The sequence below is a fragment of the Arachis hypogaea genome, chromosome 18 (assembly GCF_003086295.3).
Source record: "Arachis hypogaea cultivar Tifrunner chromosome 18, arahy.Tifrunner.gnm2.J5K5, whole genome shotgun sequence".
Taxonomy (NCBI): Eukaryota; Viridiplantae; Streptophyta; class Magnoliopsida; order Fabales; family Fabaceae; genus Arachis; species Arachis hypogaea.
In genome coordinates, this window is record NC_092053.1 from 122,606,172 (window position 1) to 122,620,232 (window position 14,061).

General features: G+C 33.6%; 2 protein-coding genes across 2 annotated transcripts; one reads left to right on the top strand and one right to left on the bottom strand.

Moving 5' to 3' along the window:
- Positions 1-323: 323 nt before the first annotated feature.
- LOC112772498 (protein MIZU-KUSSEI 1) lies at positions 324-1,085 on the top strand. The gene has a single exon (XM_025817461.3). The coding sequence runs from the start codon at positions 324-326 to the stop codon at positions 1,083-1,085; it is 762 nt and encodes a 253-aa protein (XP_025673246.1).
- A 10,257-nt stretch (positions 1,086-11,342) lies between these two features.
- Positions 11,343-12,695, bottom strand: LOC140181454 (uncharacterized). The gene is made up of 3 exons (XM_072225036.1): positions 12,528-12,695; positions 12,217-12,432; positions 11,343-11,612 (listed from the first exon to the last, which is right to left on the bottom strand). The coding sequence occupies exons 1-3, from the start codon at positions 12,693-12,695 to the stop codon at positions 11,343-11,345; spliced, it is 654 nt and encodes a 217-aa protein (XP_072081137.1).
- Positions 12,696-14,061: the final 1,366 nt, after the last annotated feature.

Genomic DNA, 14,061 nt, shown 5'->3' on the forward strand with positions numbered 1-14,061 from the left:
CTTGACAAGAAATAATAGAGAAACAATCTAATTCAACTAATACTTTAAGTACCTAACAAGAAGTCAGTACCATGAAAACGAAAACATGAAAAAAAAAGGATTAAAATTACTAAATCAACCATATATCAAAATCATAACTAAAACCCCCTCAACGTGGAATCCACAACTTAAAGTAGTTTTCTTCACATCTTCTATAAACTCCTCCAAATTCAACAAACCACGAAACCATTAATTCAACCGGAATTTCCCCCTAGAAATATAAACCTAATTAACCACAAAACTTTCCTTTATACCTCATTATTTCCATTATCTCGACTTAATTAATGGCACCACAACTGCCGCAGCCGCAGCCCCCGCCGCCGCCTCCAAAACCACCTGTACAAAGAGAAGATTCAGGCACCACGGCGAAGAAGAGCTCGGCTCTCAACATGCCGATCTCCCTACAACCAGCATACAGCAAGAGAAGAACTCCTTCAAGATCCGAAAGATTCTTTCGGAAGTTCAAGTCGACGTTCCGATCATTACCAATCGTGGTGCCGCCGTGTAATATGCCAACAGTCCCCAGGACCCGTCCTGGAGACCTGCAGATACACGGCGGCAAGAGAATAACCGGAACGCTATTCGGCCACAGAAAATCTAGGGTTAACCTTGCATTCCAAGAAACACCTAATACTCTTCCGTTCCTTGTCTTAGAGCTGGCTATCCCGACGGGAAAGCTGCTCCAAGACATGGGAACTGGGATGAATAGAATCGCCATGGAGTGCGAAAAGCAGCCACGGAACGATAAGGTTGAACTTGTTGACGAACCATGTTGGACAATGTTTTGCAATGGAAAGAAAATGGGTTATGGGGTGAAGAGGGAACCCACGGATGAGGACCTGAGCGTGATGCAGCTTCTGCATGCGGTGTCCATGGCGGTCGGCGTGCTGCCGGAGGAGATGTCGGACCCTCACGACGGCGAGTTCTCGTACATGAGGGCGCATTTCGAGCGCGTGGTTGGGTCCAAGGACTCTGAGACTTACTACATGACGATGCCTCATGGGAACAATGGACTTGAACTTACTGTGTTCTTCGTGAGGGTTTGACTGGAGAGAAAAGTTTGATTGTTTTTGTTGTCCATAGGATCTTTAGGTTCCACAGGCTAAAGATTATTTCATTAGAAATTTTAGTTTTACTTAAAAATTTAGTGATGATCAATAAATTATTGTATATATAAAATAAAATTTAAAATTCTATCACTTATTCAAATGGAGTAAATTTTATTCTTTTGATGACAAAAGAAAAATTACAACTCAGCTTTTGTGGGGCAATGTTTTTTCCCAAATTTGCTACCATTTCCATACAAAGCGTGGCTGAAATGTTAAATATGAGCGATAAATATAGTACAAAGCATAGTTCTTAAACTAAATCGAATCTACTCTCCAAGAGACGTTTCCTCACCTAGTCCCGGAGACTTAACCTAACGGCTGGGACAGAAGAAAGATCGGGGAACCTGCTAGCCTATTCGTTATGGGGAATCAATGCGCCAAAGCTATCGGCGCTGACCGCGTCGTTCTCCCAATGACCTTTTCGATCGGGTCACTGGATTTATTTTCAAACAAGGTCTTTTCCACTCATGTTAAACACACGATTCCGGAAATCCTCAATCCATACATTTACCCATCGATCAGACCGATTCTTTTTTTTTTTTTTTGTGACTAAAATTTGAAAAGATAAGAAATTTGAACCCACAACCTCTTAATCCACCGATTCAGTTAGATTAATCTAAAACTAATTATTTAACCAATTTAATTATGAACCTCAAAAATCGTTTGACAAAAAATCAGTTAAAGAATTGCTTAAACCGACAATTAATTGGTAAATTGTTGAAATTGGCCAATTTATTTAAGAGTTTCTCGTTGGGTATCAACCCTTTAAAACGGCGCCATTTAATCTTTAAAAAAAAAAAAAAAAAAAGAGACGCAGCCGTAGCCTCATTCCACTCTTTCTCTCTGAAAAATAAAAATTGAACATTCAATTGGAGAACCCTAGTCCCCAAACACAGTCGGCAGCTCTGTGCCCCGCAGCCTCCAACCACCATCTCTCTTTGTAGTCATTGCCGAAGTTTTCTCCGGGAACACGCGTCGCGTGTGGAAAATCTGTTGCTATATCGTAGAAAGCTCTGTCGCGTGTGGAGGTGCTGTCGCCGTCTTAGGAAGCTGTGTCGCCGTTGTGTGGAAGTTCTACTTCTGTTCAAGCTTTCTGTCTCTATCTTTGCCGGTAGTTTCCACTCGCCGCCATCACTCCCCTTCATCCCTCGCGGCTGGTAAGCTATGTCCTCTAATTTGTACTGTTTTTAATAATATTGAGTTGCTAATTTTCAGATTTTGATAATACTTTTGTAGTTTTGTTAATAATACCGGGTTTTTGTGCTGAATGTCTGAATTGTTGAATGATTCTGTTAAATAGTTTTTGTTGAAGTTAATTTTGTTCATGGTTGTTTTTGTTGTATGTTAAAGATGGAACAATTACAAAGTGATCAACGGTATAAGTTGCGCCTTTAATTAGTTAAAAACTTGTTTTTTAATGTTTCTTTTGATAGTAGAACATTGTGTATTTGTCATTATGCGTGTTTTGATTTATATTTAGTTATGAATTTTAATGTTTAAAATTGTTTGTAAACTTTTAATATTAAATTATAAATAATTTATTATGTGAAATTGTAAAATTTTAAATTTTATTTAAAAATTATTAAATTTAAATATTTAAAATTATATATTAAATTTTTAATAATTTTATTTAATATTTAATTTAGTTAAACTTCGATTAAATTCCAATCGAACTATTAAACTAATAAATCATTCTATTAAACTAATAAATCGATGATGATCTCATCAATTTATTGACCAATCCAATTTTCACAATCTTAGTACAAAGCAATATATACAGCTTCTATTTTACTTTTTTTTATAAAATTATTTTTCTTATATTTTTATTGATCATCACTTGGGTCCCATCGGATTTGTCCTAGGATGTAACTATGAAACAATGAGATAGCTACATTGACATTCTTTTTGGAATAGGCATAAATTTCATGTATTTGTATTTTTGGAATAGAATATTTCTTAGTGCATTTTTTTTTCTTACTCAAAAATATTTTTCATTATTATTTTTTATTTCTATTTTTTAAAAAAATATTATAAATTTCACTTTAAGACATTTTGATAAGAAAACAATTAAAAGAATGGTGCTATATTATCAATTTATTTTAATAATTAAATTGAATTAAGATAATTTAATAGTTTATTGGCACAACAAAAATCATCTATATATGTGTGTGAATTCACGCTTTCTTTTCTTAAGAAAAAAGATTTGATTGGACTTAATTATAAAAATGATTTATTTACCTAGCATTTTTCTAATTGAAATACTCAGGGTCACAATCTAGTAGCTGATGAATGAACGGGTAGATTGCTAAATAGTGATTAGCAACTCAAAAATGTTATATTTATAAAAAAAAAAAATCAGTTACTAAATCAGTTAAAATATATTTGTATATAAATAATATTTTTATCTTATTTTGTGTATTTTATATTTAAACATGTATTTTTTACAAATAGTTATTTAGTAGCTGATTTTTAGAATTAATATTGCTCTGCAATTAAGTAAATTACCTAACTAAGTCCAACCAAAATTTATAACCTCTTTTATATCCGCGCACCACTTATATCGTCTTTGTTGTCACCATTACCATCACCACCTCCTACTTCTTTTTTTTTTCTCATTTAATTTATTCTTTTTGTTGCTTTTCTTCCTCCTCCTCCTCCATCATCATCATCATCATCATTATCGTTATCTTCGTCACACTGTTCATTTTCTTTCGAATTTTTGCACTTGTTCTACTTAATTTTGCTGCGTTATCTATTGATCTTTTTATCACTTATTTTGTTTTCAATCAAAATTTGTAAATCTGCAACTTAAATCGTCATGAAATAAATTCTTAATTCTATTACATCATTTAGTTAAAAATTTCGATATTAGAGTGAATACATTTCGGTGTTATTCTTTAGAAATTTATGTGTTATTTTATATATTAGATATGTCGTCTTCTTCTTATACATAAATATCACCGTTGATTCTCTTTTGAACTTTTGCACTTGTTCTATCTAATTCCGCTGCATTATTTATAGATTTGTTCACTTATTTTCTTTTTTATTAAAATTTGTAAATTTGCAACTCAAGTCTTTATGAAATAAGTTCTTAGTTCTATCACATTATTTTGTTGAAAATTTCAGTATTAGAATGAAGACATTTTGGTATTATGTTCTAAATTTTTATGTGTTGTTTTATATATGAGATAAGCATTCAGTTCATTGAATGTATGATATTTTTTTAGAAAAAATCAATATTTTGTGTCATGTTACTGAATTTCCATGTCAATTTTAAGTAATTTTGGTGTTATATATCTTGTTTTATTTTATAAACTCAATGTGATCTCTTAATATGTAATTTATTTTTTACATTCTATGTCATTGTATTTAAATTTCGGTGTCACTTTAGATAAATTTCGGTACTATTTTTATTTCTACCAAGAATTTAATCCAATAAGTATGAACCTACATCCATTCAACTAAATAAGATTGCAATACAGTACAAACATGTTCATTCAAGTCTAACATGAGAAGTAATGCTTTTAAAAAAAGAAATAAGAGCAATGAAAAAAGAAAGAAGGAAAGAAGAATAATAAATAAGAACAAAAAATAATACAACATTAAAGAAGAGATTTCTGTGTCAAAGAAGAAGAAATAACTATAATAACACATGAAGAAGAGAAGGAGATGAAGAAATAAAAATACAGCGCAACAATAACAACACCAATAGAAGAAGGAGGAGAAGGCGGAAACAACGAGCGAAAAAAAAGAAATACGAAGAAAAAGAAGAAAATTATGTAAGTGAGTTTTGTTAGATTTCAACCAACTTAATTAAATTTTGTTGTCAAAAAGACTTAAATGTGTGTAGTAACGCAGCAACATCAGTAATAATAGAAGAAGAAAGAGAAGGCAAAAACAACACGCAAAAAAAAAAAAAAAAGAAACATACATGAAGAAAAAGAAGAAAATTGGCATGTGATTTTATGCGTACGTTGTGTAAGTAGATTTTGTTAGATTTAGACCAACTTAATTAAATTTGGTTAAAAAAAAAACTTAAATACGAGGCATAATTATTTTAGTATACATATAGTATAATTGTTAGCAACTAATTGTGGTTATATTTTTTTTTTTGAAAGTAAAAGCTCAACACAATAAAGTGGAGCATGACAGACAAATACCACAACTTATTTATTTACATGATCACAACAAAAAAGTAAAAGTCCCCAAGTCATCTTCGGCATAGCCATCAACAACTAAAGGGGGCAACACCTGTCCACTCATCCACACTAGTCACGGTCATGTCGATGATCTCTTCAACACCTTTGCTTTTATTCTTGAAAATCCTCATGTTCCTTTCTAACCAAATGTTCCAAATAATCGCACAAAAGCTTCTCAGCCTCTGCTTTCGCTCCTCCTTATTCCTCGGTTCCTCTGTCCAACTAAGAAAATGCTCTTTCATCGAACCCGGATAAGACCATTGACGGCCAAATCCTGATATCCAGGCACTCCACACCTGCCAAACAAATGCACAACCTAGAAACAAGTGATGTATATATTCCAATTCGTTATTGCACAAAACACAGACAGTATCCTCTGGACTGACAATCCCAAAGCGGCTTAGCCTCTCCTTTGTATTCACCCTGCCTATCAAAACAAACCAAGCAAATAGCTCCACTCTTGGTGGAACCAAACCTTTCCAAACGGTCCTAGTGAAACTGTAGCTGGTTACCTCCTCTAGCAGCATTTCCTGCTGCAGTACCTGCACAAATGAGTTAGTTGGAAAAACACCTAACCTATCATATTTCCACACCACTCTATCCTCTCGGTTATTTACTAATTTCACAGGTCTCAAAGCCTCATGGAGTTGACTCAGGAGTTCCAACTCCCATTGGAACAGCTCACGCCTCCATTGGAAGTTCCAGATCCACTCTAACCCATCCCAAAACCCACAGTCCCCAATAAAAGATCCACACTGGTTTGAAACAGAGAAAAGCCTCGGAAACCGATCCTTCAGAGAGCCACACAGTAACCATATATCCTCCCAGAACCGAGTCCTTCGCCCGTCACCAACCTCCATAGACAACCCTGTAACCATCTTATCCCTTATACGTTGATCCGTGAGTTGTAACTTGCAAATATCCTTCCAAGGGCCTCCTCTAGTAGGTAACGTTTGAGTTGACAGTAGCTGGTTAGGAGTCAGATTATTACATGAACATACAACCTTTTTCCATAGTGGACATTCTTCCTTTTCAAACCGCCACCACCACTTAAACAAGAGTGCCGTGTTGCGAATCATAGCATCTCCAACTCCCAACCCGCCGAGCTTCTTAGGAGCTTGCACCACTTCCCATCTTACTAACGCCATGCCATTTCTACCATCTTCCTTGCTCCACAGGAATCTTCTCTGCAATGAGATCAGTTTCTCAGCAACTGCTTTCGGCATCTTGAACAAACTCAAATAATACACTGGCAGACTATTTAATACTGATTTGATAAGCACCAGCTTTCCCGCTTTATTTAACACCTTCGCTTTCCATAGCCCAAGTTTCTCCTCCACTTTGTCTATTATAGGCTTCCAGGTCTTCACCAACCTCGGGTTTGCTCTTAAAGATATTCCAAGGTATTTAACTGGGAGGGTGTCTTCCTTACAGCCCAATATGTTGCACATCCGTTGGACCCCCTGCTCACCACAATTAATTGGAATCAAGCTGGACTTATCAAAATTAATCCTGAGACCTGACATCAACTCAAAACAGCGCAGAAGTCGCTTATAATTCTTGATAGTCTCCTCTTCAGGCGAACAAAACAGAATAGTATCATACTAATTGTGGTTATATTAGCAACCAATCTAGTAGCAAACTCATTATCCCTAATATGCCATCAATTTTGGTAACTAAAGAATCAATTACTAATATGTAACTGATATATTGGTGCTAATCAGTGACTATGCTTTAGTTTCAATCACAGCCTATATTTAAAATGTACCAAAATAACTTGGTCACCTTTTAAAGGTCACTGCAAATGTTACTAAATTAGTCTCTAAAATATAAATTGGTCGCAAAATCTATTACTAATGAGCAATTAAAATGAAAAAAAAAATGTTTTTCTAAAAGTGTAAGTGTTAGTTTGAATTGACTTATTTAAATAAAAAAGATATTTTTTATTAAAAATAAAGTATTTTTATTAAGTTTTATACATGTTTAGATACATCTTTTCTAAAAATATATTTTTATTACAAAAGTAAACTATGTTTACTTTTTTTAAAAGTCAATAATATCCTGTTTTAAAAAAAAAAGAAACAAAATACGCTTTTAATATTTAAAATCTCTTTTAAAAAACTTATCCAAATATAAAATAACTTTTGTCTATTAAAATATTTTTTTAAAAACAATAAAAAAATTTCTTTCAAAAACTAATCCAAACTAACCCTAAATAATTAATTTTAATAACCTTAATAGTTGCACGACAATAATAACAACTATTAGCAGACATTATATTAGATTACAACTCTATTAATCAAAGTACTAAAATTGGACCATTTAATCATATATTAATCTGGGGTTATGTTAGGTGTACACTAAAATCAGCCACTAAAATCAGTTACTAATATAAAATACATACTGGAATATAAATATATATTGAAAATAAATTAAACCACCCATGTATTTATATATAAATACATTAGTGACTGATTTTAGTGGCTGAATTTTAGTATACAAATAACATTTTCTATTACTCTGCAAATCAAAAAGTAAATAAAAAAATTTCTTCAGCTTCACACAGAACTCACCATATACCTATAATGTAGTCAATTATTCATGTGAACCAGTTACTCAGAAAATTAAACATGATATTCAAGATCTGGATCCATGTGAACCACCTACCCCACATCGGGCAAAATTATCATGCACTATCATAACAAGATTACACTCACAACAATATTTAATACAAGCTTCGTGTAGGAAAGAAGAAAAAACAAAAAGAACGAGGTGAAAGAAAGATTTCACATTACTGATTTCATATCCAGCAACCAACGTTGATGTGTTGGAAAATATATATATTAATATACTTTGTACTTCTAACACTTTTATGCTTGAGTATATGTTATTTACATCACAACTAATCAGTTTGGACATCAATTTGAGTTTTAGTGAAAATTTATACTCGTGTAATTGTTCAATTTTCTATGCTTTTGTGTTTGGATCACAATTTTTTGGCTTGTAGAAAAGCTAAGAAAATGATATGTAACTATTATGAAGATCATTGGAGCTGAATCACTAGAAAGAGGTCAAATATTGCATGGAAATTGCAAGAGTGAAGGAATAACTTCAATAAGAATGTCGTGTAAGTATACTGAATAAGTGGTTATATTTTTAATAATACTAGCTTATTATAATAAAAAACCGCACACTTTAAGTTAAGGTTAGGAAAAATAATAAGTAGTTTAATACGGTATTATCTTGTGTTAAAAATTTATTGTTTGCAAATGTTGTTCTTGTTTCAAATGACTATATAGATTTCAGATGGAAATAGTTTAAGGTAAATTTAGGAAATAATTCAGATAGTGATTTTGTATTATTTATAATTTTGTATAGAATTAGACTTGACATTTCAATTTCTTTGATTTAAAGTTGTATAGGAGTATTAGACAGAATACATAAATGTGACTGTTTTTGAAAAAAATAAATCAAGCTACCGAAAAAAATATGCTAGAGATGCAACCAAAAAGAAGTGCAAATAGAAAGATTAAGATGAATGGCATAGGATAAAGTGCACTTTCATCAGAACTATCCAAGAGAACTAGATTTTAAATTATTGTCTGAGTTCTTCATTTGCACAATGGTCACTCTCAAAATTTAGAGATCGCTTGCACTTACCACGGTTCATCACAGAAACAAGCTTCAAACAAAAAGACATTGAACTTCTGATTTGTTTATCCAAGGTATCCTCAAGACATTAAAACAATGTTACTAAAAAAAATCATAAGTTTGTTATGATTATTATTATTATTATTTGATTTTAAATCACTTATTTCAACTTACGAAGATAGCGAACTCCTAGCTCCTATCTTGACTCACAAAATTATAGTATGTAATTCGTAAAATCATAAGACAAAACGTCGTACAATAATACATAAAAGAATAACATTGTTTGATTTTCGTATAGATATTTTATTCTTTTTTTTATTTGTCTTATGTAATATTTTATTTTGGAATTCATCAAAGATCGAATTTTAGACCTTTTGGACATAGAGCTCTGATACTATGTCATAAAACTATTCATTCCAAAAGCTTAAACTGATAGGAGAAGATAACATTAATGGACATCTCTAATAGAAACAAATGGGAAAAATATATTCACGCAATAGGAATAAGCCACAAAAACGTAAAAAAACTATCATGTAAAATGCAAAAATATTTTGTTTTTAAGATCAACTATTAAAGTAACGCTCTAAAAATTCAAATAAAGGAAAATAATTATTATTCTTATTATCATCATCATCATCAAGAAAAAACGATAATTAGTGCTTATAGAGAAGATTCAGAGAAGTATTCAATCGCATTAAAATGAAAACAAGAGGAGTTTCTTCAAAATGCTTACACAGAAGACCCAAGTCGAGAAGGTGAGAACACCGATCAGGAGCAGGATATTTATTTTAGTCATTTCACATTATATTTTAGTTTTGTTTATGTCTATCTAAATATAATATTAGAGTTTATTTTAGTGACATAAATATTACTTTTTAGTGTCTCTATTCTATTGTATCTGTCCTAGTATCATGTGATATCCTGTTCTACAAAAATAAATCAATTATTCTCCACATACAAGTTATTTTATCATACAAGTCATTTTTCTCTAAATCACTCTCATGCGCATGTCTTACACACGCACATTTCACGCGCCTCTTAATTTAACAGATTTCAATCAAGGCGCACCTTCTTCGTGCCGTTACTGCACGTTCTTCTTCTCTTTTGTTATCGTCGTCACCAACACCACCACCTCCTCCTCCTCCTCCTCCTCTTCCTCTTTATTTTTTCATTGGGATTTCTTCTCCTCCTTATTTCGTTGTTGAAGATAATGAATAATTCAAGTTCAGATTATCAATTGAACCAAAACAAAATTGATTATTGTTTTGAATCCAATCAAGTAGTTGAGGTGTGGTTCGATTCTAGTTAATTTTTTCGTTAGTAGTTTATAATTCTGTAAGTGAATAATGTTTCATCATTGATGGTTTGAATTGAATGTAATGTAAAAGTTCTGCGTTAAAGAAAATATTTTTCTGTATTTGCAGCAAATTTGGGTGTAACACGAAGATATTTAGGTGTATTCTTTAAGAATTTTTGGTGTGTGTGCTGATAAATTCTGCATAATTCAAAACTCTTCTTCTCTCTCTTCCTCATCTTCTGTTGCTTCTTCTTCTTCTTCTTTTTCATCATCATCATCATCATCTTCTTCTTCTTCTTCTTCTTCTTCTTTCTTCTTATTCATCCACAACAAGGGAAGCGCGAACTGCTAGCGTTTTTTTTCTTGATTAGTGGCGGTTTTAAACTGCCACAAAATCAAATGCCGACGGTTCACCGAACTGCCATGATTATGGGTGCCGGCATTAGGTTTGGCGGCAGTTTTTACTAACCGCCGGTATAACCACCGCTAAATCAACATTCCGCGGCAATCATTCAGAAAACCGCCGCCAAATGTGAGTGACACGATTAAAAAGTATGTTTACCGGTAGTTTTAAAACTGCCGTTATTTACTTACATGTTTTCAACTGGTCGCAAACCGCCGCAACATGGTACATATTATGCAAACTTCGAGACACTTTTCGGTGATTTCAAACCGCCGCTAAATTAAGGAAAAATCCTACATTTTTTTAAAATGTTATAGAACTATTTTTTTTTACATTTTTTTATTATTTTAAGAGTTAATATTTTCAACCTTAGAATCTAAACTTGAAGCAAAACCAAAAAAATTATCTGCAAAACAAAATAATATATTCATGAAAGTACAAAGAAAAAAAATCTCTTGCAAAGAGTTACATAGTATAATTAAAAAAAAGTGTGCTTCAAACCAAAATATCTCCAATCCTAATATACTATTCTTTACTCATCATTCCACGGAACTCATCCTTGCAGCGATTTCTGGTGGGAGCTCCTCACCCTGCCGTTGATACAGATAAATCAGAGCACTCTCCATCGTTTACCTCTTTTTCTTCTATGCTGCTGCCTCATCCTCCATCGCCTTCCTCTTCAACTTCTCGCCTTCCAGCTCTGCTTGCAGTTCTAGCAGCTTCCTCTGGATCTCTACTTGGACTCTGTTGACTATCGCATGTAAATTCAGACCGAAGAGTTGACTAGGAGTCGGTCCAGAACCCACCCCACGTACTCTACTCGGTCTCTCTTTTCTGAAAACCTGAGCAATGGAATCATTTTGAGACAACACTCTAGAACACTCATCCTGTTGCTCTATCTCCTCAATTCTTTTCTACAGACACAAATTAGCAAATACAATCATTTTTATCATGGGTCCATCTCATGTCAAGAACACGCCAAATAGGATGATTAACTGTATCACTTTCATCACAGTAAAATAACACACAAATATGAATGAAAAAATTGGTCTCAAAAGTTATTTACATAAAACAACCAAAATAGATATCATAATTTTATCGATCAATTTTAAAAAGTAGTACTTACACCAATTGCTGTTGCTTCGTCATTGATATAGGAGCCATCTTTTTTTTTGTGCACTGTGATCCATAACTCTCCTCTACCGACTCGCCTCCCTTGTTGTTCGGACTGTGACAACAAAGTTTATGCCATTACTGTATTCCACACAATCAAGAAAACTTAAGAAACAGAGATAGTCCAAAGAGTGAATAAAAAAGTAAAGTACGTCTTCTTCCATCCTCCACGCGAAGCTTTTCGAACCGCCAATGTGGGTATATAGTAGTTTTAATCGATTAATCGCGTTTTTCCTGCACTTCTCCTATTGGTCCATCAGAGACAATGGGCGATTAGAAACTCATTTAAAAAGACTCAATGCAACATAAATGGTTCTGTTTTGTACCAATGATATACTAGATTACCTTCGTCTCCTCTTTGGTGCGATAGTCAAGGAACCATCTCCAATGCTCTTGATCAATTCCCGGCGGATGGTGCTCAATATTTTGTTCAGTCATGAATGTTGGCTCGTAAAAATCACTATACAACCTCAGCCTTGTTTTCTTCCAAGACTTCTCCATACTTTTCAAAATATTTTTCTTGATAGTTCCTTCACTATCTTCATCAAAGTGAAAATTTTTCTAAACAAATAATACAATTTGTCAATAATGGAAAAAATAAGTAGATTTGGTTTAACATGGATATATACTTTTACCTTGACACATTAGTTATAAACCTTGTCTTTAGTGGTAATCTTACGCCAACTTTTCTCACAGATAGAAAATTTTTCATAGTCAGATCCTAGCAGACCAAGCACGCCACTCAACAGTACAGCTTCATCTCCGATTGCTTGCTTTGCGTTGTTGAACCTGAGCATGATCCTTCTACCGTTAGGCCGTTCCATAGCCTCCCTCACGCTTAGTTTTGCCGGCTCGATTGTGCCTTCGGAATCTAAAAAAATACTACCTTATTCTTGTATCCGTTGTGGACAGCATGCAAGAAAATTAATATATAACATCATAATATTAACAGAATACCTTATAATACACTTAACAAAAGAAGCATGATGGATCACACGAGCATAAAATATGCATATATTGGAATAGAACTGGAATACTTGAAAAAAAAATTAAAAAAATAAGGAACTGGCTTCTAATATGTAAAGGAAATAATAAGTATAAATTTGAAATTTATTTCAAATGTCGAAGACAAAATTAAATTAATTTAACAATTCAGAAGTTTTTAAAATATTTTGAGATTTTTTTTGGAATACACTTTAACCAATTAAAAAATAGAAAACAAGAAATAAAACACATGACTTAGATTAAGGATGGGTTTGATGCTCTTTTGATAGTTGGAACTTAGAAGATTAATATATAATGGAGTCTAAATCATGTTAAACAAACAAAAATAATTAAATACGTCACCGATGATCTTAACCGTCCAAAACTCTGTAGTCTTGCGTCCTTTGCGACTCTGAGCTCCAGATGCATCAATGAGGTCATTGGTGCACGAAATCACAAACACACTTTTTCAATTCCGCACAACTAACCAGCAAGTGCACTGGGTCGTCCAAGTAATACCTTACGTGAGTAAGGGTCGATCCCACAGAGATTGTCGGCTCGAAGCAAGCAATGGTTATCTTGTAAATCTTAGTTAGGATATCAATAATAATTCTCAGTTTTAATTGGAATGAGTAAAAGAACATGGATTAAATAATACTTGTTATGCAATAATAGAGAACAGGTTGAGGTTTTGGAGATGCTCTGTCTTTTGAATCTCTGCTTTCCTACAGTCTTCTTCTTCACGCACGCAAGGCTCCTTCCATGGCAAGCTGTATGTTGGTGGATCACCGTTGTCAATGGTTACCATCCGTCCTCTCAGTGAAAATGGTCTAAATGCGCTGTCACCACACGGCTAATCATCTGTCAGTTCTCACTCATGTTGGAATAGGATCCATTGATCCTTTTGCGTCTGTCACTACGCCCAACGCTCGCGAGTTTGAAGCTCGTCACAGTCATCCCTTCCCGGATCCTACTCGGAATACCACAGACAAGGTTTAGACTTTCCGGATCTCAAGGATGCTGCCAATTGATTCTAGCTTATACCACGAAGACTCTGGTCTCACATATTTGAATGCTCTGTTGTCAGGAGATGCAATCAAACGCGTGAACCAGGAACCCAAGAGATACACACTCAATCTAAGGTAGAACGGAAGTGGTTGTCAGGCACGCGTTCATAGGTTGAGAATAATGATGAGTATCATGGAT